The sequence below is a fragment of the Nilaparvata lugens genome, chromosome 11, assembly GCF_014356525.2.
Source record: "Nilaparvata lugens isolate BPH chromosome 11, ASM1435652v1, whole genome shotgun sequence".
NCBI classification, from domain to species: Eukaryota; Metazoa; Arthropoda; class Insecta; order Hemiptera; family Delphacidae; genus Nilaparvata; species Nilaparvata lugens.
The window spans coordinates 34468953-34493980 of NC_052514.1; the positions used below are offsets into that span (position 1 = coordinate 34468953).

The 25028-nt window shown below is 33.3% G+C and overlaps 2 protein-coding genes across 6 annotated transcripts in view; one reads left to right on the forward strand and one right to left on the reverse strand.

Moving 5' to 3' along the window:
* Window positions 1-437: 437 nt before the first annotated feature.
* LOC120353662 lies at window positions 438-14172 on the reverse strand. Of its 5 annotated transcripts, XR_005572515.1 has the most exons (5): window positions 12840-14172; window positions 10555-10700; window positions 8766-8837; window positions 5604-5680; window positions 438-1920 (listed from the first exon to the last, which is right to left on the reverse strand). XR_005572515.1 is itself a non-coding variant. In XM_039438291.1 (2 exons), the coding sequence occupies exon 1, from the start codon at window positions 13792-13794 to the stop codon at window positions 12877-12879; it is 918 nt and encodes a 305-aa protein (XP_039294225.1). In that variant the 5' UTR covers window positions 13795-14172; the 3' UTR covers window positions 8918-10700; window positions 12840-12876. The 5 variants fall into 5 exon arrangements, 1 of the variants encoding a protein (XP_039294225.1); XR_005572513.1 differs by having other exon boundaries at window positions 438-5680; XR_005572514.1 differs by having other exon boundaries at window positions 5604-8837.
* Window positions 14173-14413: 241 nt separating this feature from the next.
* LOC111052119 (ADP-dependent glucokinase) overlaps window positions 14414-25028 on the forward strand; it is a 45503-nt gene continuing 34888 nt past the window's right edge. The window contains exon 1 of the mRNA XM_039438292.1: window positions 14414-14946. Coding sequence (XP_039294226.1) covers window positions 14615-14946 — 332 coding nt within the window. The 5' untranslated portion in view covers window positions 14414-14614. The remainder of the gene's footprint in view (window positions 14947-25028) is intronic.

The window sequence follows — 25028 nt, forward strand, 5'->3', positions numbered from 1 at the left end:
TCAAGCCGATAGTCCACGTAGTTCTTTCCCGTGAAGCTCGTAGTCTCTCATACTTTGCCGCTCATACACTCTCACCCCAATAGAACAGTAAAATTCGACAATAAACGACAGTAATCGGCTTGAGATAACAGTAAAAGTTGCAACATAAACGACTTATACCATGGGATATCCACTTACCGGTACGCTATTGTTTCTCTATGGTTTTATACAAGACACAGAGAAACGTTTGTAACACCAAGACTTATTTGCACGAGAATCCAATATTGAATTCAACCACTGTAAAATGACGTCATTTCACTGAGGGCAGACTCGTTTATTGGCTCAGTTAGATGACATCATTCTACAACGGTCAAGTCTGATAAGATTTTCGTGCAAATCAGACCTCAAGAAATATGAAATAATCTATTGAAGCGAAACGGTAAAAGAAATTACTACAGTTCAAAGTTAACAACATTTTATTTATAAAATCAAACTTGATACAAAAAGAGATAACTATTAAAATGCAAATATGGTCGGATTAGAAATACAACATTGTTGACTAGGTACTAAATAAATATCAAAATTGGACGGATTTATTGTATTTTGACATCTCATTTTACTTTGACATCTCATATTTTATTTTGATATCTGAAAGTATTCATAATTTTAATAAACATCACGAATATTGTTTAATGCTCCCACGAATGCTGCAATTGACATTAAACTTGAAGAATATACAAAAGCTACTAATAAAAATATACTAAGCTTCAAAACTTGGGTCCAAACTGACCGCACTGATCAGATTGTTAGAAAATCCGAGGGCCAAACTGACACCTCAATGTCTATAGTGAGGTCCACGTTATAATGGCAGAGGAGAAAGATAGGAGAAAAGCGTTGTCGATTCTCTTCCTTGCCATGACTTCTACAGAGGATAGCTGAAACCGGTATATATGATTCCCTGATATCGGTGAATCAGATTCCCTGACTTGCCAAGTCTATAGAAGAAAGCTGATACCTATATCTAATGTCATATTAAATGTTCATTCTTGTTTAATATGATCAATTATACTCGTCAAGGAGATATATGTTTCAGTGATTTAATAATAGATTTTCATAACTGAGACTAAATATTTTGGTAATTCATTATATTTCCAAATTGTTGAAAAACAATCTGGCAGGATATCAGAGCCAGGAAAGATATCGGCATCTGCTTTAACGAGTGATAGACAAGGATAGCAATACCAATGTTAATCAGATACTGACATTATAACGTGGACCTCAGTATAGTTGAAGCACAGTTCAGAAACGCAGCTAAATTGGATTGTGAGGAGCAAGTGTAGAAATTTTACAAGCCTAGAGAACCAGATGTGAGTAAGAAAAAATCTGAATTTTTATAGAGAAAAATTAATGCAATTGATGAAGAGTAAGGCTGAAACTGCGACTCTAGTCTCTTCTCGACGCAGCATGTGTTTCCAAATGGTGACACTCAGACCAGTCGATTCTAGTCCCCGCGACCTCACCAATTGAAAACACATGCTGAGTCGCGTAAGTGTGAGTTGAGCCTTAAGCTGCGTACTCATATTCGCGCTTCCAACCAACACCGAGCATGCTCCTCCCTCGTACCACCATCGAACCACAGTCGCTCCGCCCACGCACCCATCATGAACGTTACGGAAGATGTTAGATCTTCTCGCGTTCCCCGGTCGAACCACTCTTGCTCGCCGGTCGATCATCAATCGCTCTGCTGGAGTGACGTTCGGTTGCGGAGCAGAGCGACAGTCTGTACGCACCTTTAAGGAAACTTCTATTGATTGGAGAACTACAATTTATCAGGCTGATGCAAAGAGAACTTGAAACTTAAATTATTGGAAAATCATATTGAATTAAACATCAAGCACCAACTGAAGTGCCTCAGATCTGCGATTGCCTATTCCAGAAAATCTGAAACAAGTGAGACGTTGTGCCGTTCAGTTTGTACATTCTCACAGTATCACATTAGCAAACGTGTCAGCTCAGAATATGATACAGTATCAATCCATAATAAGATATAGTATCAATTCACATGATACAATATCGATCCAGAATATGATAAGGTATCAATCCATAATAAGATATAGTATCAATTCACATGATACAATATCGATCCAGAATATGATAAGGTATCAATCCATAATAAGATATAGTATCAATTCACATGATACAATATAGATCCAGAATATGATACAGTATCAATCCATAATAAGATATAGTATCAATTCACATGATACAATATAGATCCAGAATATGATAAGGTATCAATCCATAATAAGATATATTATCAATTCACATGATACAATATAGATCCAGAATATGATACAGTATCAATCCATAATAAGATATAGTATCAATTCACATGATACAATATCGATCCAGAATATGATACAGTATCAATCCATAATAAGATATAGTATCAATTCACATGATACAATATCGATCCAGAATATGATACAGTATCAATCCATAATAAAAGATATAGTATCAATTCACATGATACAATATCGATCCAGAATATGATAAGGTATCATACGAATACAATGATGTTGTATCCAAAAAGCAACGGGAACCAGACAAACTGAAATTTCGCACATCTGAGATCTTCCCGATCAGCTGATTCTCGCACATTTGAGATATCGCAGACATGACACCCTCCCTAACGACTAGATAGTCTCACAATGAGAAGATATCTACGGATAACAAGCTGCATCATTGATGAGGCCGCTCAGTGTAATGATACTGAACTTCTCCGTCATCTGTCACTTAGACATAGGCAGATACTTGTAGAGATTCTCTGTACCTCACTGCAACCACATTTAATCAGGTGTCGAGAGATATCAAATATGATACATCGCTGTTTTCATGCATCTTATTGGCCGAGCGAAGTGAGGTCTAAGATTCAAGTCGACGGTTTGGCATTTCTCTTAATGTTTAAATGTTTATATGTTGCGCATTTACGGCGAAACGCGGTAATAGATTTCCATGAAATTTGACAGGTATGTTCCTTTTTTAATTGCGCGTCGACGTATATACAAGGTTTTTTGGAAATTTTGCATTTCAAGGATAATATAAAAGGAAAAAGGAGCCTCCTTCATACGCCAATATTAGAGTAAAAATCAGATTATAGAATTATTCATCATAAATCAGCTGTCAAGTGATTACACAGATGTGTGGAGAAGCCAGTCTATTGCTGTATAAGGTCAGTTTCAATAAGGTACTTGTGGATGAGAATACTGCGTGAGGTCTACTGTTCACCGAACTACTAGTACAAAGTGGTCCACGAAAGGTTTAACAGCCGAAAACCATAGATTCTACATGAAATTTGCAACATTAATGTAAAAAATTGCAATTATTAATGCAAATCTATTATAATATAATAAGGAAAGAATTCGCTTACACACGTACCGGATAAGGAATTCACGAATGATGCATAATCACGTCTAAACTACTCAACTGATTAACTTGAAATTTTGCATATTGATTCTCAATTCACCGAGGATGGTTAAAGGCATATTTTAAATTCTTCAACATTTCAGTAGGTCAAGTTATTAATTAAACCTTTGCGGAGCACGGGTTACCTGCTAGTTTAGAATAAAACTTTCTTATGTCGACCTTAGTTTTCAAGATATATCGATTTTAAAATATTTTTCAGAAGCATCAATCACTAGAAAACTATGAGTCACAATCTAATTTTAAGGATATGGTTGGAAAGAGGAAGAAATTTCTAATAAAATCCATATAATTTGATCCTTTGTTTGACGTTTTTGGACTTTTTATGACCGTTCAAAGTTGAAGGTGGTACATTTGTCGAGTTCAAAACCAAATTTAGAACAGTTTGAACGCTCATAAAATGTTTAAAAACGACAAAGTGAGGAACAAATTATATGAATCCCATTTGATATTTTTTCTCTCCAAGGGTTATGTGGCAGAGAGGACCTGGAGTCCAACTCCGCCCTTAATAAAGGCAATTAAAAATCAATCAATCAACCATACCCTTGAATTCGATCTTGACTAATAGTTTTCTAGTTATTGGCGTTTTACAAAAACAGAAAAATCGATAGATCTCGAGAACTAAGGTCGATGAAAGAGAAATTTACAGGATATTTTCTATTACAAATTTCATGTAAAATGGTCTTTGGTTGTTACACATTTCGTGAGACACTCTGTAAAAGGTGGCGTAGATGGATCAGATGGTTTTAAGATACTTGTTAGACTGTCAATTTTAAAGGTTTAAGGTACATTGGATTGAAATAATGTGCAAAACGTGTAGTTACAATGGAAGTTTAGAAACAGCAAATAAGTCGTTAGTTTTTAAAAATTACAACCATCAAATGCCCTCCTTCTCGAGCGATGCATTCGAGTCGGTCCTCAACGTTCCGCATTGGTCTACTCAAGCATAATTATCAAGTTGATGACTTGTGATTTTAAAGTCACAGTTTGACAAGTATGTTAAAACCACCCAATCCATCTGTGCCACCCTGTATAACAAGATACATGTTTTTCCATTACCAATAATTTTATGATTATGTGTTAATATGTATTTATATTTCAAGTGATATTTATTTTAGTTAGGCCTATAATGGCGGTCAGACAAACTTAAGTTCTCCTGACCGAAAACTACACAACATCTCAAAGAATTTGGAAATATACATTGTATATCTATGCATTTGAGACTCATATATATTATGAGGGGGTCAGAATACAAGGGGTCCAAGTGACATTTTTTTTGAGTTAGCTACAGTAATCGATAGCTGAAAGTGGTAAAACCTAGTATACAAGAGGTATAAGCGTAAGTCTAATCAGTGCCGACATATCTGGTGTAAAATTTTCAAACTAAATTATTCTCAAACAGCTGTTCATTTGATTAAACAAGGGGTCCAAGTGACTTGGATCCCTTGTTTACAGTTCAACTGTTGCTCTTATCCATTAAATTAAATTTAACCTTGATTAAGCCATGTCACCAAGCAAGAGATACCTCAAGAACCAATTAGCGAATCAGATAATATTGCAATGAGGTCATTAATCATTGTTCAATTGCTGGTAAATTTGATAATTTATGTGTAGCTAGACAATAGTTTTTTTTGGCAAACAAGGGGTACAAGTGATACTTCTTATCACTATTTAGCTGATAATTAAGAAAGGAGAGCAATTTGAGACATGAAACTGTATGTTTGATTTGGTAAAAGTATACTGAATAGTTATAGGAATAGGTGAATATCATTTTTATATTCATTTCATGGATGAAGAATTAATTAATGTAAGTAAACTTCATACACAATTTTCTCGAAACTAACAATATGTCACTTGGACCCCTTGAATTCTAACCCCGTCATTATATGAGAGCTATATTGTTGTATGTCTGCCATACGCTAAATAAATAAATATTTCAAGTGAACACACTGTACTGTATTATTATTTGTATGTTTTGAGAAAATAAGGCGGTGGAAGAAGAAACGTGTCAACTATGTCATCATTTCAACCAACTTTAAAACGTAAATCTCACTAAATTATATTAAATCATTCTCAAAAAATATCCTACATAGCTCAAAAACAAATCAACTATCAAAAATAATACCTACCTTATTACTTACCTCTATTTTCTGGATTGGAAACTTCTTCTCTCTCTCAAGCTTCCTTTCCTCTCTTTGTAGTCCTCTCTCTCTCTTCTCTCCTCGTCCATCATGTAAACCAAAAAATAGTGATAAAATCGGCCAAAAAGTTGATGAGAAAGTCATTTCAGTTGAGAAGAATTTATGGAGAAATTGAAATATTAGATATAAAAATATCATAGTATTCGTTAAAGATGTGGGGGAAAAACTAAATGTTCTTGTCTTATGTGCTGCTTTAATTTACTTGACATGAATTTTAACACATACTTTTACAAAAGTGTATTATTTTATTCCATAAAGTAAGGAATATTAGTTGACATTTTAATACTTAAAAATTTCTGTTAATATCAACTCGATTTCTATGTTGAAAATAGAATGAGTTTTATTGACGAGACAATGAAACAATTGAAAAGGAATAGCCTTTTAAATAGGCTTAATAATATTAGGAGTGGAATGAATAAAATTTTAAAGAAAAATAAAAAGAGAGAAAGAATATTATTATTCTGGTGAAAAAGTTCCTATGTTATTGCTCGAATCTTATTATTCACAGAGCTTTACTGACTATTACTGTAATACAGTACTCTAAAATACAAATAATGAATAGTGAAAAATGGAGTGATATACCCCTTTAGTGTCAAACTTAAACCTATTAATTTAAGCTAGAATTGAACTGTTCATTAACCAAAGTATTAGATTTCAGTCAAATTACAAGAAAAAAATGAATACTGCTGTATTTTTCTAGAACTCAGTATTTGTTTGTAAAAATAACAAATTGAAACTAATTGGAGATTTTTCCTAAAGCCCCATAGTCAATAATAAGCTTAGATACAGCATTAATTTCAAATAAATTCTAAATCACTTGATAAAATAATATCAAAATCAAGGAAGCACATACAAGACAAAAACTTTCTTTAAAAATTCTATTTTATTTGAAAGGTGATGTTGAATGATTTTTGTACGTTAATAATTTTTAACTTATGTTTCAGAGGGTTTTATCATAGCCACCTTTAATACACCTCTGTATTAGAGGTGGCTATGGTTTTATATGTTTTCAAAAAACATGAATGATCAAGGGATTTCTATCTCTGTTCTCAAAGAAACCAGAATTTTCAAATAGAATTATGTATAGAACTATGTATTATTGGATCTAGTAAACTTCCAAGAAGGTACAAATTTTGTGATTTCATGAAAATATTGGAAAAAATGATTTTACTAATTGAATAAATTTAACACTGAAATGACTTTGGATTATTTTTCTCTTATAAAAATACCTGTCTGTGTATTTCAAACTAACAATAAATATTCATTGAAGAAAATTTGAAATCTATTTAAAAATACCCTAGGGAGCAATATTGGGGGAACCGTTGTTTTGAGGATTACGATAATTTTGATAAATTATAATAAGTAAGTCACGAGTTCAATAATTCCCAATGCTTTGGCTTTTCTTGTATAATCCCTCATTTTACAGGCCCGTTCTCAAACCAGGACTCCTACATTGAAGGTTTTAAAAGAAAGCACAAAATATTGCTACTGTAATCATTCTAAACATATTTTTGAGAAGAACTAATCAAGTTCAATAATTAAATGTTTATTTCAACTTTTTTATGATAATGAGATTGATTATTTCATAATTTTTTAAAATAGTAGATTACCATTTTTCGTTGATTAAGGCCCGGTCGCACAAAAGCCGGTTGAATTTTAACCGTGATTAATTTCACGAGAACCAATCAGAGAAGGCCTTTTTGATAAGACGGCTTCTCTGATTGGTTCTCGTGAAATTAATCAAGATTAGAATTTAACCGACTGTTGTACAACCGGGTCTTAGTGTATCACCCACAACGGTAATATTGATAAAGTAATATTGTATTATTAGTGAATTTGAAATTGCAGTTAGTAATGGAGATCAAAATTGATGACTTGAAAACTTTTTCGACTCAATCTTTTATTTAGCTTTAGTCATAATTTTTGTAGTTGATGAGACATATTCAATGACAAGGAGTCATAATTTTGAAGTTGAAAAGGTGGGTTTAAGACTAGGATTAGAAGCTAAAATAAAGATTGAATTTAAAGAGTTGTCAAGTCTGATTGTATGGCATGAGATTGTAGTATTTCTCCATGAATGAAAGAAAAAGACGTTAATGTTGTCAATACCACTATATTATTTGTTCAAAAATAAATTCACATTATAGAACCAGGTTTCATGGTAACACCTACCACATTAGTTCAGCTGAAGATGTGTTAGGTGTTACCATGAACAGCTGGTTCTGTAATGTGAATTAAGTTTTGAACAAAGATAGTGGTATTGACAACATCAACGTCTTATTCTCTCAGTTGTCAATTCATAAATTAAGGTCTCCATCACGAACTACGATTATAAATTCACTATTAATACAATTAATTATTCAATAGGTAATACCATAGATAAACAATAGCATAAGTAGATATCCCATGGTATAGGGCGTTTATGACGCAACTTTTACTGTTATCTCAAGCCGATTACTGTTGATTATTGTCGAATTTTACTGTTTTGTTGGGGTGAGTGTGTATGAACGGCAAAATATGAGAGACTACCAGTGTCACACAGCTTAACCGGAAAGAATTACTTGTACTATCGGCTTGAGATAACAGTAAAAGTTGCGACATAAACGTCCTATACCATAGGATATCTACTTATGCTATTGTTTCTCTATTGTAATACACTTAGTCAACAAAAAATGAAAGTCTATGTGCCGGTTGCAGAAAAACCGGTTAAATTTTATCAGTGATTAATTTTACGAGAACCAATCAGAGAAGCCTTATCAAAAGGGCCTTCTCTGATTAGTTCTCGTAAAATTAATCCCGGTTAAAATTTAGCCGGCTGTTGTGCAACCGGGCCTTAATCAACAAAAAATAAAAATATTCAATATTTCTTTCCATTACGAACTGCTTGTTAATAATCACTTTTGAATACTTAAATTAAAGCAGAATTACTCTAAGCAGTTAGATATAACTGACAGCTATGTCGTAATTTAAGTGTTCAAAATTGAAAAAAAAAATGGAAGTCTATAATTTTAAGATCTGAAGTCTAGAATTGAACTAACTGAGCACAGACAAATACTTTCATAGAACTTGGAAAAACAATATCATCAAAAATTAAATACACACCATTTAAAATCATGTTCATTGAACATAGTGTGATGTAGCAAGTCTCCAAAGAGTCGCCACCAGTCGCCGCAGCTGAAATCAAGACAATTTGTTCAATAATCAACATTCAAAATATAGGGAAGGAACACAACAATTGAAAAAAATCACACAAGTTTATAATCAACTTTTATTTTACACTTTTCATTTTCAATCAACACGTTTTCAACAAGGATTTTACTATTCAAATCAATTTACAATTCACAGTTTTTCCAATGGTTTATGATCTACATTATTCAAGAGTGGTGAAAATATTACAATGATAATATTCAAGATTAATATATTATTTTTACACAGTAAAGCTCAAAAATAGTCTGTTTTCAACTTATTTGTAACACGAATAAGAAAATGTCTTGAGTATTTTATTATAGTGTTGTGATCCTGGGAACACACATCGTATCAAGCTACCTATAATAAGCCTATAGTAAACATGATAGCCCTTATATCAATAATAGCATCTTGAAGAAATTTAGTGATATTTGGATTAAAAAATGCAATATTTACAAGTAGTAATCTAATTCAATATTCAACAAATAAATTCAACAAATGTTTAATACTAATATCAATAATACATAAAGTGGACCCTATCCATTAATAATTGGCAAAGGATTGACTCAAAATAAGTTGCAAAAAACGATTATTTTGATGGGCTGTGTACAAAAGTTATGAATCTCCAGATAACAGAAATTTCAATCTAATGGGAATTGATGATTGGTTTCAAATAAACATATGAGAGACAACAAATTAGTTAATTATTCAATATTATTAATAGTTAGTTCCATCATAAAGCTTTTAGAAATTTCAAATTTCACTAGAGATAAAATTTTCATAAATTATTATGTGTATGAAAGTTAAGTTATCATAATTTAAAAATCTCCAGATAACAGAAATTTCAAGCTAATGGGAGTTGATGATTGGTTTCAGATAAACATAATTATTATGAGAGACAACAAATAAATTGATTCAACGTTATTAAAAATAGTTTTCATGATAAAGCTTTTAGAAATTTTAAATTTCACTAGTGATAAAATTTTTTATAAATTTCTATCCAGATTGTTTGTCAACTCAAAAGTGGGACATAATTAATTTTAAAATATCAACTTAATACAAGTTCAGCCAAATATTATTGTTGGGAAACAAATAATACACCTGGAAAAACGTTTGATGAACAACACTCATAAAAATATGACTTGCCAATTCAGTAACAGTTCTTATACTAAAACTTACCGAAGAGAATAAATATATACCTAAAGGTGCGTACAGATATACGCGCCGCGAACATGAGCAATCCACTTTTAATCAGCTGATTATATCTGTATTTTTACAGAAACGGTAAGATAGATATAAAAAGCTTGGAATCAGCTGATTAAAAGTGAATTGCTCATGTTCGCGGCGCGTAAATCTGTACACACCTTAACAATACAGTTCACTCGGATAATGTTCAGTTTGTTCCAATATTAACCAGTCTTTTATAGTGTTGGATTATATTTTATACCAATAACTCAAGAGATGTTGTTTCAGATGTGATAACATTGAAAGATAGATTACCTTATACCTTATAAATATAAGGAATAATCAGTTCAAGGTGTATAACATCAGGAAATACCCCTATTCTAAAGCACAAATCTCTTTCTCAGAAGATTATACTCAGCTTGTCTTTATTTATAATGCATTAGCAAAACTATATAAGAGACACTTCCTACATGATTAATTCTAAAATATAAAAACACAATAGAAAGAGGTAGGACCACACCTTATTTGCAAGTTTTTATCAGCTTTTCGATATCTCCTAGATTCATCCGTTTATCCTTAGATTCACTCTCCTTCCTTTCACACATTTCTCCTCCTGTCTCCTCGTAATCCTTTCACTTTGGTTTAGAACCATGGAATTTGGGAAATCTGCAAAAGAGCGAAGAAACTGATTAATGATTTGCATACAAAAACTAAATTACAAGAAAATAGACAACTAGTGAACATACACAACATACCGTATATTTAGAACACGGAAAAATGCTTGAAAAAACTTAATTCAGTTTGTTATAACAATAGAATAAAGCGCATTCTACTATAGTGAGGTCCACGTTATAATGATAATGTTTGATTAGCATGGTATTGCTATCCTTGTCAATCATTCAACAAAGCGGATAGCGCTATCTCTTTCTCGCTTTGCTCTGTTGCCAGATTGTCTTCTAAAAATGTAGAATTAACAATTAATTAACCAAATATTTAATTTAATTAATATGAAATTTCATAATGAAATCATTGAAAAATATAATTCAAAACGAGGATGAGATTTTCTGAATGAAATTTTAAACGAGAATGAACAGTTAATATTACATTAAATACACCTGTATCAGCTACCGTCTAAAGAAAAAATTGACAAGACAGGGGATCGGCAACGTTGTTCTATTTTTCCCACTGCCATTAAAACGTGGACCTCACTATAGCTATTTTATCAGTTGGTTATCAACAGAAATTATTGCCAATCTAATTAACAATAGCTCATCCATTAGTTCGGAGCCCACATAAAGTTATAAGTTTCCCAGTCAACATCGTGAATCATTTACGTCACTAAAATTTAACCTATTCACACACAGGGTTGCCCCACTTGAAATCAGATAAAAAAAATCAGCCACTACCTCCCCCCCCCCCACTGAATTGGAGACCTGAAAAATGTTGCCATTAGCCATTCTGATTTGCAGGTCTTTCTGGCAGTCATTCGCTGCTGGTCTTTTCTGTATCCCACCCCCCTCAACTACCACAAGATTTAATTTTGAGCCCTCACCCCTCACGAATTCCGCCACATGAGAATTCAAATCACAATACTAATTCAAAAAATTTATCCATCAATAGCGAATAACAACAAATCCTTTTATAGATCTCTCCTTCCATAAAAAGGTCATCAACGGTTTCACTATTGTCTCCATCATTTAATGCTGAAAAAATTTAATATTAAATTAAAAGTAGGCCTACACAAATGAGTAGAATATGAATTCGAACACACCATAATATAAATACAGTATGTTAATAAGATTGAAAGGTTGTTTTTTTTTCAAATTGAACATAATACAGGCGGGTACTCTGGGAACTAGTGCCCTCTTTTGTAACGATGCTCCTTGTACGATGAAGCTGAAATACACAAATGTTGTAATTAATTCAAGATAAAACACATCTTACTATACCTAAATAATAACGATCTTAAACAGTAGCCTATTAACTATTCAGTAAACTAATCAGATATCGATTCTTCTCAAAATAATGATAGGTAGGCCTAAATGAATATTATTGACAAGAAATAAGAATATTCTAGAATCATAAGCTTCTCGATGGCTTGTTATGTTATGTTATGTTTGAAGGGACGGATTCAAGGATCCAAAGGTACAAAGAGCCCCACACGTCAACCGGAGCTTATTGTGTGTCCCAAGTACGTTAGCAACTAACAAGATACAAGAGTTTTTCTCTATACTAACATATTATTCATCACCTGGTTGCTTACAGGCAAACAGAACCCTTCTCCTTGCCCCTAGTCTCTTGCAATCCTGTGTGAAATGCTTGGCAGTCTCTCAAGACTGATTGGTCCTCGTGACCTAAGTGAGTTCCACTCCTGGCCTTCTTCGTAAGTCCTTCCGCTGAGGAAAGGGTCGCCAAATTGCCTCTAGGGCACCTGGCCACCCTCGATTCAGCCTCTTGACCCACATTTGTGCCAGGAGCTTCACCTACCTCTGGCCTTTTGGGTTTTTTCTTTTTGCCCCTCCGAAACTTTGAAGGGTCAAAAACCTCACCTCTACCAAGAAGTTTTGCCTGACTGGCCGCCCTTCTTTGAGCAGTGGAGAGGTTTGGTCTCTCTACCTACAAACTAGTGACCTACGTGAGTTCCACTCCCGGCCTTTTTTTGTAGGTAGGTTCTTCCGCTGAGGGCGGTTCTCTTAGATGGCTTAGCTGGGGCATTGCCTTTCAGAACGTTCATTAAATACTTAATACTTACAACTAGACGAAGCAGACTACAACTAGAAAATTACAAAATATTGAAATGCTTACCTCCAATAAGATTGGATAATTCTGTCAACCACATTGTTCAGTCAAACATATTTGAACTCCAATTGTTCAAAGCGCTTTCATTGCAGGCTGCGCAAAACTCCAACGATATCCTATTCCTCCCAACATGTAAACAAACTCCGTAGTCTGATTGGTTATCACCAAAGCTATCCAGGTATTTTGAAGGCGTTTCACAACGGAAAAACTCGTCATTTTCAGGCAAATCTAAAGCTGGCGTCGCAGAGGAACTCCATGTAGACCCTAACAGAACATCAAGATTTGACTCTAGTAAAGCATCGGTTTCGAAATCAGTGTCTATACTTTTGGGAAAGTCAATACTGTTTGTGAGAATGGGTGATACATTGGTGGCATCACTTTCCCACACTTCGTTGGAAGTGAGACATTGTGAGTTGTTTTGCTGTACAACTGATGACCTAATCTCAATACTGTTGTTTGTACAAATTCTTTTCAACAAACCCCCAATCTGACCATTGTTAGCGATAATACTGCGCAGGTACTTAACCTCATTCTTCAGGGAAGCAATTTCCGTTGATTTGGAATTCAACTCTTGGGAAAGAGCCTTCTTTATGATCTTCAACGATTTGACATCATCTTCTAAACTACTTACATACTGTTTCTTCCTTATGCGATTTATGCGCGCGTTGATAGCATTCTTGGAAAAGCATTTTGCTTTCGATCTTCTCGATTTCTGTGGGCGAGGATCTATTGTGAAATCTTCATCATCGTCCTGCTCAGAAGCTGAGCTGGAGTCCACCACAGATGTTTGAACGGTTTCTGTTGATGAACTGTTTTTCAAAATTGATTTCCATTTACCCGAATTTTTATTTGAAGTACTTACTGAATTATCTGTAGCCTGCTTCCCTCGCGGATTTGTTAGAATTATTGGGGAACAAGAGTAGGTGTGCTCATTTTCTTCAGTCAATTCAACTGTTTCCATTCCTGATTCATACCGTATGCCACAGTGGAGGACACTAAACTCTCAGAAGATTTTCTACGTTTTGCACATGATAATTCTTCCAAATCCGAATCATTTTCGAAATCACTGATTACACTGTATGGTGAAACGTTGGGCCTACGTTTAGCCATCTTGTGTGAGTGGCTGAGGAACCAAACTTCAAAAAAGATTTTTAGTTAAAATAGTTGAAAACTATTGAAACACTAATTATATTATGAAAGAAATAATACAAATTTAGCTATATAACACAACAAATTTGTTTGTAACACAGGAAAACTTGAAAAAATCTGCGACAAAACAAGATAGAATCGATAGACAACACTCAATACGTATCAAGGACGAAAAGAAAACTGAAACTGAACTGTGAAAATGAGGTTATGTGATCTTCAGAAACCGGAACCCGGAAATGGAGAAAACGTTTATTTTATTGAGAGCAAATATACAATAGATATTCAAATAACGACTCTTAATTCATTCTATAAACATCTTTTAAGAGTTATTGTTTCTTAATATTTCAAAAAATAGAAATGTCGAATTCTATATTTGTAAGCAAAGAATAGCATCTTGATTCAAGAAGGCAGTTGCTTCGCTCAACTCCCTCTTTCACAGCTGATTTGCTCATTTTGCGAGAATCAGCTCTCATGTAAACTTGCAGCTCTCTAAACTCGTTCGTGTCAATTAATTTTAGAACTTGTTTCATGTCCAAAGCTTGCCGCGCTTCGTGAAATTATGTTCACCAGTTTTTAAATTTGAAAATAGTTTTCGCTAAAATTGTCTCAATTTTACAAAATCAGTATTACTAATGGCAGCTGTCACTAAAGTTTTAACTCTTGGAACGGTTTGTTCGTTGTTTGTCATTTTTCTGGCGATATATTTGAGACAAACGGAGAATGATCTGCAGAGAAAATTGAATGAAGTGCTTAGTGGACTTATAGCCGTTGAAAAGCAACATGTTTCTGATAGACCGAAAGTAGCGGTAGGTTATGGTGCATGTCATGATCTCCTGATTAGTGCCACCGATTTCTTAGATTATGACGAATCTATTGGTGCCCCGGAACATTTCGACGATATAAATTCCATCGAGGAACTAAAAAAATCGTTCGCCTACTATTTTCGGCATGGAGCTGCAGCAGAGTAAGTAAAAACATGACGACCTTGGAGGTTATGTCTATGCAAATCAATACAGCTTCTTTTTTTAGTTGATTTGATTATACAATAGTACTAGTTATTGAACTCGACTAATTCTTTGTTGTAATCAAGAAGACTGGGAAATAGTTCAGCCTAAGTCTACCTAGAAACAAATACAATGATAACGCAATTTTCATCAAAACTACTTCAGGTAGCCTATTTAATGTAACTTACATTATGGTTACCGTATCTGTTTCTATTGATTGAATGGATTTTCAAACATCAATTAAGTTGTAAGAAAATAGAGTATACCTTCATAATATTCAGTAATCTCCATCCATGACCAGCACTTTTTGGATAGATTGCATCAAAAAAGTAATACTTGACAAAAACTAAGATCAAAACCAAGATGAGAGGTCAGTCATAGATCTCAAAAAAGTTTATTGTATAGCCTCTCCATCCATAGAATAGAGTACTTGGGATTTGTATTTTGACACCTCTGGCAATCAATGTGGTGTCATTCGCAAAAAGCACAGCCCCCTGACTGCTTGACAAGTCGTTCATGAGTAATATGAACCACAGACAAGACTCACAAAAACAAGTGCCAGACTCACAAGTTTCTCACGAAGTGCCGAATATAGTGAGAATATAAGAAAATCGTGCTATTATGTGGGTTTAAATAATAATAATGGTTACAGGTTTCTTAAATTCCAGTCATTGGCAACGACCTCAAGTATTCAAGTAAGTAAGTAAGTATTCTTAACATAGACATGCTACTAGGGCATGTACCGGTTCATAAGGGAACAAGTTATGAAAATGAAAAGTTAATTGCAAATTATCTAAAACTTTTGTATTTTTCAGATTCCCCATTGAACGTAGCCTAAAATTAAAATAATATCTTGATGAAAATAGCTTTATTCAAGCTTAAACATTTTCTCAAACCCTTGTATGTTGTCAGAGAAAATGAGAGAAATGCACCAATACATTTTAATCTTTTCTACTCTTTTTGAATGTAGTCTAAAGATGAAAAATGATCTTGATGAAAGTAATTTTATTCAAGCTTAAACATTTTCTCAATCCCTTGTATGTTGCCAGAGAAAATGAGTGAAATACACCAATACATTAAAGTCTTCTCTGCTCTTTTTGAATGTAGCTCAAAGATGAAAATAATCTTGATGAAAATAATTTTATTCAAGCTTAAACATTTTCTTGATATCTTATTAACTTGTATGTTGTCAGAGAAAATGAGTGAAATAGGCCTACACAAATACGGTACATTGAAGTCTTCTCTACTCTTTTCGAAAGACGGATTCAGCTCCATACTGTTCAAGTACGGTATCTGTTTTTAATGCACTTGTTGACGAATATTTACTTTCAATCTTGTGGGGCTTCTGGTGAATTTAATTAAGACTAGGAAAGGCAATACTATATCGCTGCATTCTTAGTAGCCTTGTAAACTTGTAATATGCACAGATAGAAATAAATTGGAAATTGCATTTGTTCAAATGCTAACCTAATGAATAATTCTTATTCAATTATTCAGAATTACACAACTTACAGAAAAGTACCACAGGTTCACGCCCAAAACTGTTCCAATTCTTATTTATACAACAGGACCACACAAATTAACGAAAATCCCAATTAAATACTTAAATCACCCCGAAGACTTCTGCTACTGCAAATATTGACAACAGGGTAAACAGCTTGATGGAAATTCGATGAGCGCTACTTTACAAAAATTATTTGAAATAATTGAAAACAATTTCTCAGGGAGTGAAAGTGCAAATTTTTAGTGATGAAACATGAACCCACTATATAACCTATAAACTTGAGTGTTAATAGGAAATGATATTGGGTAATATGGCAAGGAAGAATATTCAAAAGGATCGCTTTGTCGATAAAAGCCATATGAATAAATAATTTGAAATAATCGAATTTCCATCTAGCTGTTTACCCTGGTGTCAATATTTGCGGTAGCAGAAGTCTTCGGGGTGATTTACAGCATTTAATTGGAATTCTCGTTTAATGATAATTATTGCAATATGTTCATTTCTACATGCTGTATGGTTTCGGGGTGATTTACAGAATTTAATTGGGATTTTCGTTCAATAACAACTATCACAATATTTACATTTGTACTTGTATTATAAGCTGTATGTTTTATTATAAAGCTACTAAAAAGTTCTTGTTGATTCCTTCAAAATATGAAGATATGACAAAGTTTATAAAATCTAATCACATGAGTTACCGTAATCTAATAAAACGTCTTGTAATGAGAAATTGAAATTCATGTTATTGCCAAAGACCATTTAGGGCCGGTTTCCGAGCTCGGGATTTGGCTAAGTTCTGGACTTTAAACAGCTGGAGTCAGAAAATTGGCTTTCCGAAATGGGGCGCAGTCATTGTCATATAGTCACGTATGAATTAAATTTCAAAAAACTAGAAATTAAACACAAAATAAAATAAAGAGAAAATAGTGTAAAGTTTCAGCTATTTTGAATTATTTAGAGATGATTAATTTCGTCACGGAAAAACGTTTACAAATATAGAAATGAGAAAATAAAAACTGCAACTACTGTTATAAAAACTGCGACTACGCCCCGTTTTGGAAAGCTAATTTTCTGACTCCAGCTGTTTAAAGTCTAGAACTTAGCTAAATCCCGAGCTCGGAAACCGGCCCTCAGTGTTTTAATTGTTTTAAACTTTGACAAAGTCTGTCTTGCGAGTGCCGGTCATGGACTGAATGATTAAATACTGAATTTCTGAATTAGAACGTTAAAAATTAATCATAAAATACCACTTGGTGATCATTCTATTAGTCAAAGTTTTGTTATCGTAGTTTTTCAGTATAGTTGATCATAACATGATACTATAGAAGTCAATACAATACATCAAGAAATCTAATGAGAAAAGTTTCAAAAATACACTACGATTCTTGAAGAATAATAAATTGAAAATATCTGGGTGCTACTCAAAATAATGTAGAATAATTGTGTTATTCCAAGTTATTTGTAAAGCCGTGTTACAAATTGTAAAGCCTGAACAAATATTTGACATACATGTTCGGCAAACATGTTTGTTGAGGAGCTCAGGGGCAGACATTTTACAAAGTTTGGACAATCATTATTTGTAAAAAAAATTACTGTTTTTTCCAAACATTTTCAGAGTTGACAGTTGTAAAACATAAAACCTGTTCTTCCCACTTACAAATATTTTGTTTGGTGACGCGTCCACACTGGCCACGGGCAAACATTGTTTGTCAAACATGATACAAATTTGCCCAAACTTTTTCAACAGTCGAACATTATTTTGTTCAGTGTGGACACAGCTTAAGATCGTTACAATTAACTTGGATCTTTCTTGCTATTTCTCAAGTCCTGTTTTCCAAACAATTCATGCTCTCAGGGAAGAAAAAGAATATTATTGACTCCCTTGAAAGTGTTCACACATGTTTGAACACTCTCATAAAAAATAATGTTAACACTTTCTGCTCAGCAGTCATTGAAATTCAGGATTTCTACTCTCTAGGTAGAAAAAGAATAAGATTGACTCTTATGAAAGTGTTCACACATTTGTAGTTCACCAATGTTTGAACACACTCATAAGAAATAATGTTACACACTTCCTACTCAGCAGTCATTGAAATTCTGGATTTCTACTCTCTAGGTAGAAAAAGAATAACATTGGCTCTTATGAAAGTGTTCACACATTTGTAGTTCACCAATGTTTGAACACTCTCATAAGAAATAATGTTACACACTTTCTGCTCAGCAGTCATTGAAATTCAGGATTTCTGCTCTCTAGGTATAAAAAGAATAAGATTGACTCTTATGAAAGTGTTCATAAGACCCATTTTTAGTTCACCAATGTTTGAACACTCTCAAAAAAAAAATGTTACACACTTTCTGCTCAGCAGTCATTGAAATTCAGGATTTCTGCTCTCTTGGTAGAAAAAGAATAAGATTGACTTCTATGAAAGTGTTCACACATTTTTAGTCCACCAATGTTTGAACACTCTCATAAGAAATAATGTTACACACTTTCTGCCCAGCAGTCATTGAAAATCCACGATTTCTGCTCTAAGTTTAACACAAAGTAAATCCTTACTTCTCTGTGGCTCTACCAAGGCAAAAAAGAATAATATTAATTCTTATGGGAGCGTTCACACATTTGTAGTTTGCCAATGTGTGAATGCTTCCATAAGAAATCAATATCGGGGCACCGAGCTTCGCTCGTTATTTTTATTTATTGATAAACAGAACACAATTCTCTAAAATAATCGTGTTTATATTTCACAGCTGGCTATACGTCATCTTATGAATTTCGGGGATGCGATATTTTGATTTTTCACATACTCACTTTTCTACTATCCACAGCTGTTTCAGCCAAAGATGAATTATCCTTTTAATGACGTTCAGCGAGTTTTCTCAAGGATGAGACCTAGTGCAATCGAATCTTTATATCATAAACCTACTATGTTCCAAATTTCGTGAAAATCGTTAGAGCCGTTTTCGAGATCCGTTAAACATAAATAACCAGATATAAAAATAGCCAGATATAAAAATAAACAGATATAAAAATAAACAGATATAAAAATAAACAGATGTATAAATACAGAAATTGATCGCTTAATATAATAGGATTGTATCCTTTATTCTTTATTGATTCATACAACAAGTACATCATCAAAAATGACAGGGAGAGGAAAAATAAGGTAACCTTGTGCTATTCCTCTCCCAAATTTAGATAAGGTTACACATAGTCCGAAATAGGTTAAGTCTTGTAGTTGTTCACTTCACAACATTTTCAGTTCTTAATTATTTCCACAAAGTCGATTTTTAAATTTAGATGCTTCAAAACCAAACATAGAAGAAAAAATTAAACTGTGTCACTGTCGATGTTGTAGAACCGTTCCATAATGAACTAAAAACACCCATATTTTGTCAAATTCAACTGTAAAAAGACTGTATGAAACTGTAGAATTCAATTTCATTTATTCATAGACACTAGATACAATGTAGGTAAAAACAACAGGCATTCGCCCAAAACTGCTTTAAACCTTAATTTGGAATACACAGTCTAGAGGTTATGTAAATGATAACTTAATATTTGACAATAGTTTTTATTTCATTATAGAAGAAAAATTTCACATATCCATTTCAATCATTTTTATCATAAATCTATTACCTAAGAAATCATTGTATTCATTTTTATCATTTTATTCTGCACAGCTGATAAGAAATCAATTGAAAAAACAGGGCTTCAGCTAGTATTGTTAAAAGTGATAGAAGCACTTATTCAACTTAATTTATCGATTCCTATGAATAATTACTTTAACTCAGTTCTTACGTAAAGCTTAAACGTTATATCACTATTGTCACCTCAACCTTGAACGTGTCACCCGTTATTCATCCTTGATTCATTCTTTATTCATCCGTGATTTGATTCATCACACGATCGATTCTGCTTGGCATCTTCATAATTCACGCGAAGATGTGTCCGTGACCTAATTAAATAGTGGCCAAGTTTTCTCATTGATCCGTTCTAGTTGAGCTAATTCTTTGCACTTACTCTTGTTAATAATGGTTTTCATATCTTGTAAATAATTAATATTAAACCTGCACTTTTACAACAGTACTCACGGTTTTCTTGTACTGTTGTAAAAGTGCAAGAATAATATGAATTATTTACAATATATCAATATCAACAGTTCAAGTAGGATGAAGGCAAAAGAAGAAATGGTTTTCATTAAAACTGAATTTCATACTTTGGCATCAACTTCAGTTTTTCTTCCCTTATCCTCCCTAACTGTATTGACAATTTGTCTTCAATCTTGTCTTTGATACCTTATCTCGATTGATAAACTCCATATCATGATGATCTTTAGTTAGAACTATATCTTTATCGAATAGTACCATACTGGTGAGTCCCCCGGGCTGTAGAACTCGCTCAAAATGCCGCTGATATTCTGCCAGCTGTTGAAAGCAGTGAAACGTTCAAGTTGCATGCATCGAGTTGCATTGTTGCATGCAATTAATAATCCAGCTGACAGCTGATTCGTGATTTATAATTGATAGCATGTAATTGATAATAATCGAGCTGATTGACAGGTGATTTATTATTTGTAATGATAAATTATATAGACCAATCCATAGAGAAACAATAGTGTAAGTTAAGTTTAAGCTATTGCTAGTTTAAGCTATTGTTTCTCTATGACCAATCACAACTTTTTATTTTATGCATGAGAATTTTATCCTGTTATATCCTCAAAAAAAAAAAAAAAAACGAAGGAGTAAGTCAATTTCGTTGGCCAACGAACTGCATCTGTTTAATCTTTTAAAGCTAGGCCCGGTTGCACAACAGATGGTTAAATTTTAACGGTGATTAATTTCACGAGAACCAATCAGAGAAGGCGTATTGGAAAAGACAGCTTCACTGATTCGTTCTCGTGGAATTGATCACGGTTAAAATTTAAACGGCTGTTGTGCAACCAGCACACTATCTTATAAAATGTATTAAAGGTTTGAAGTTGATTGATTGAAGAATTCGAAAGTTATCGTCGAATATACCCATAAATTGAAATTGAAATTATCTTTATTCTTCTTCTCTCGAATACAATAAAATTTGACCAATGACAATTGATAGAATTTTTTTCCTCTTATTGAATATAATATTAAGCATAAACTTGGTTGAGAAATGTATAGCCTACATTTATTCATATTCGAACTATGATTCTGAAAAGATATATCAGTTTCTTACTAGACCTATATTCAAAATGGTAGCTCATGATTAGCTAAGTATAGCTTTTCCTCATGAAACTAGCTAAGAATTCTAGTCACAGCATTTGATTTAAATATCTTTGAATCATAATATTATTTTCAAAACATTCTCAGATAAACTCGCCTGTATATAGAAATATGTATAACAAATGGTTCATTTTATTAGTTTCTATAGAGAAGTCCACGTTAGAATAGCAGTATTTGATTAACATTGGTGTTGCTATCCTTGTCTATCATTTGACAAAGCTGATAGCGCTATCATTCTTCAGCTCTGCAAAGATGCTAGATCGTTTCTCAACCATGTAGAAATATAATTAATCAGCAAGATATTCAAACTCAATAATGGAGATTTATTATTCAATCATCTAAGAACATATTATTTCCTCAACAAATATAATATAATTGATTATTCTAAACAGGAATAAATTGTTAATAATACATTAAATCTATCAGCTATCCTCTATAGTGGGCAGTGGCAAGGCATAGAATCGACAACGCTGCTCTCCCATCTTTCTTTACTGTCATTATAACGCGGACTCCTCTATAGACAAACAGAGAGTTCTCTGCTCCTACCGTTCTAAGCTTTGACCATATAAGGTATTTATTATCAAGGTTTCTACAAATTTGTTATGAATCACTTACCTTACGATTACCTATGTTAATTAAAAAACATGTTATACATAGTCTGTATAATAAGGAACCGGACTTATCTCAGGAAATGTTTTATTGGCAAATTATGTACAATTTTTCATTAGAAATCTTCAAAGTTGTCCCCATTGGAGTCGATATCACGCTGATACCGGATTTTCCAATCCCTGAACGCTCCCTGGAAGTCGGCAACCTCTATGCTGTCTAGAGCCCTCGTCGTAGCACGTTGAACGTTTTCCAGAGTCCCAAACCGGGTCCCCTTGACTTGTCTCTTGATCTTGGGCAACAAAAAGGAGTCCGGTGGTGCCATATCCGGGCTGTGAGGAGGATTTGGCAACGTTAACCTCTGACTGTTTGGCCAACTGCTCGGTGACGAGCAGGCAGGTGTGCGACGGAGCATTGTCGTGATGAAGGATCCACGAATCGGCAATCACCGGACGGACTCGATGAACCCGGGGGGTTAGGAACTGCTTCAAGAAAATTGAGTAGTGTTTATAACAGTTGTAACCTAAATTACAAATATAAGCAATTCATTGATACTCTAAGATTTCACATTAGTGTATGCTGTCCAATAAAAAAAGTCAAAGTAAAAAGTAAATTAAACAAAGTAGATGAATGGATAACTGAAGATATTCTTACTCAAAGAAATATTGTTAGGGAAGCTTATGAGGAATTTAAATTAGTGAGGGATGTTCCGAGTGAAGTCAAATACAAATGTCTAAAGAAAAACTATGCAAAAGAAGTGAGGAAAGCTAAGTTAAGAAAACAGCTGAAATATTAACAACTAGTACCAATTTTAACTCTGCTGTTTGGGAGGTAATTAATAGAAATAGGAGAGCAGCTCAAAAAGATACAGTTACTAATGTCCCTAGGATAATCGATGAACATGGAAATTATATGGATGATAGTATAGACATTTGTAACTTTTTCAATAAGTATTATCAACAGGTTGCATATAATCTCCAAAAGTCACTGAACACTAATACTTATAATACAACTACATTAAATGCTGAGCCAATTGAAAAGGTATTTAAATTTCATCCATTATCAAGAGATGAGTTGTCAAGAATAATAAAAAATTTGAATAACAAAAAAACAGTAGGATTGGATGGGGTCTCAAGCAAAATTTTAAAAGAATGTGAAAATGAATTACTGGACCCTTTATTGCATCTCCTTAATACTTCACTAGAGCAGGGTATTTTCCCTGATGATCTGAAACAAGGAAAAATTTTGCCAATTTTCAAGAGCGGTGATTCTGAAAGAGTTGAAAATTATAGACCCATTAGTATTCTAAATGTAATAAGTAAAATTTTGAAAGAGTAGTTTTAAATAGGCTATTGATGCACCTGGAAGAAATTAATTTCATATGTGATGAACAGCATGGGTCCAGAAAGGGAAATCTACTAAGACTGCAATAGTATCCCTTGTTGAAAGACTAATAGATATAATAGATTCAGGTGAGAAGGCAGCCGCAATATTTCTTGATTTATCCAAAGCTTTTGATTGTGTGAACCATAGAATATTATTGGAAATACTAAAAACTGTAGGTGTGAATGGTATAGAACTAAAATGGTTTGAATCATATCTCATAGGTAGAAACCAGTGTGTTGAGCTTACCAAGGTGGATGGGAATGAAATAGTAAAAATTAAATCTCAAAAACTGGAGGTCCAGGCTGGAGTACCTCAAGGCTCAATTCTGGGTCCCTTACTGTTTCTGTTGTATGTGAACCAATTACCAAAAGAGTTAAAAGATCACAGAGCTCTGTTGTTTGCTGATGACATATCGCTTATCTTTAACAATTATTTATTAGATAGTCTAGAAATAAATGCTTTTACTGGAGTACAGTCAATGTCCAATTATTGATAATATCCTCACAAATATAGAAGGTTGTAATGTCAGGTTAGGTAGCTCAGATCTATCAGATCATAACTATCAAATTTTAGATGTTAAGTTGCAGGGCCAGAATCCAAGCAGAAAAAAAACTTTTGTGAAAGAAATTCAGCAATATGAGCTAGGAAATATAAATTGTTTGAAGCAGGAACTGCTTCAAGAAAATTTGAGTAGTGTTTATAACAGTTGTAACCTAAATTACAAATATAAGCAATTCATTGATACTCTAAGATTTCACATTAGTGTATGCTGTCCAATAAAAAAAGTCAAAGTAAAAAGTAAATTAAACAAAGTAGATGAATGGATAACTGAAGATATTCTTACTCAAAGAAATATTGTTAGGGAAGCTTATGAGGAATTTAAATTAGTGAGGGATGTTCCGAGTGAAGTCAAATACAAATGTCTAAAGAAAAACTATGCAAAAGAAGTGAGGAAAGCTAAGTTAAGAAAACAGCTGAAATATTAACAACTAGTACCAATTTTAACTCTGCTGTTTGGGAGGTAATTAATAGAATAGGAGAGCAGCTCAAAAAGATACAGTTACTAATGTCCCTAGGATAATCGATGAACATGGAAATTATATGGATGATAGTATAGACATTTGTAACTTTTTCAATAAGTATTATCAACAGGTTGCATATAATCTCCAAAAGTCACTGAACACTAATACTTATAATACAACTACATTAAATGCTGAGCCAATTGAAAAGGTATTTAAATTTCATCCATTATCAAGAGATGAGTTGTCAAGAATAATAAAAAATTTGAAT

Coding starts and splice junctions, on each gene's coding strand:
- LOC120353662 (XM_039438291.1), bottom strand. CDS start 13,794: ATGGAAACAGTTGAATTGACTGAAGAAAATGAGCACACCTACTCTTGT.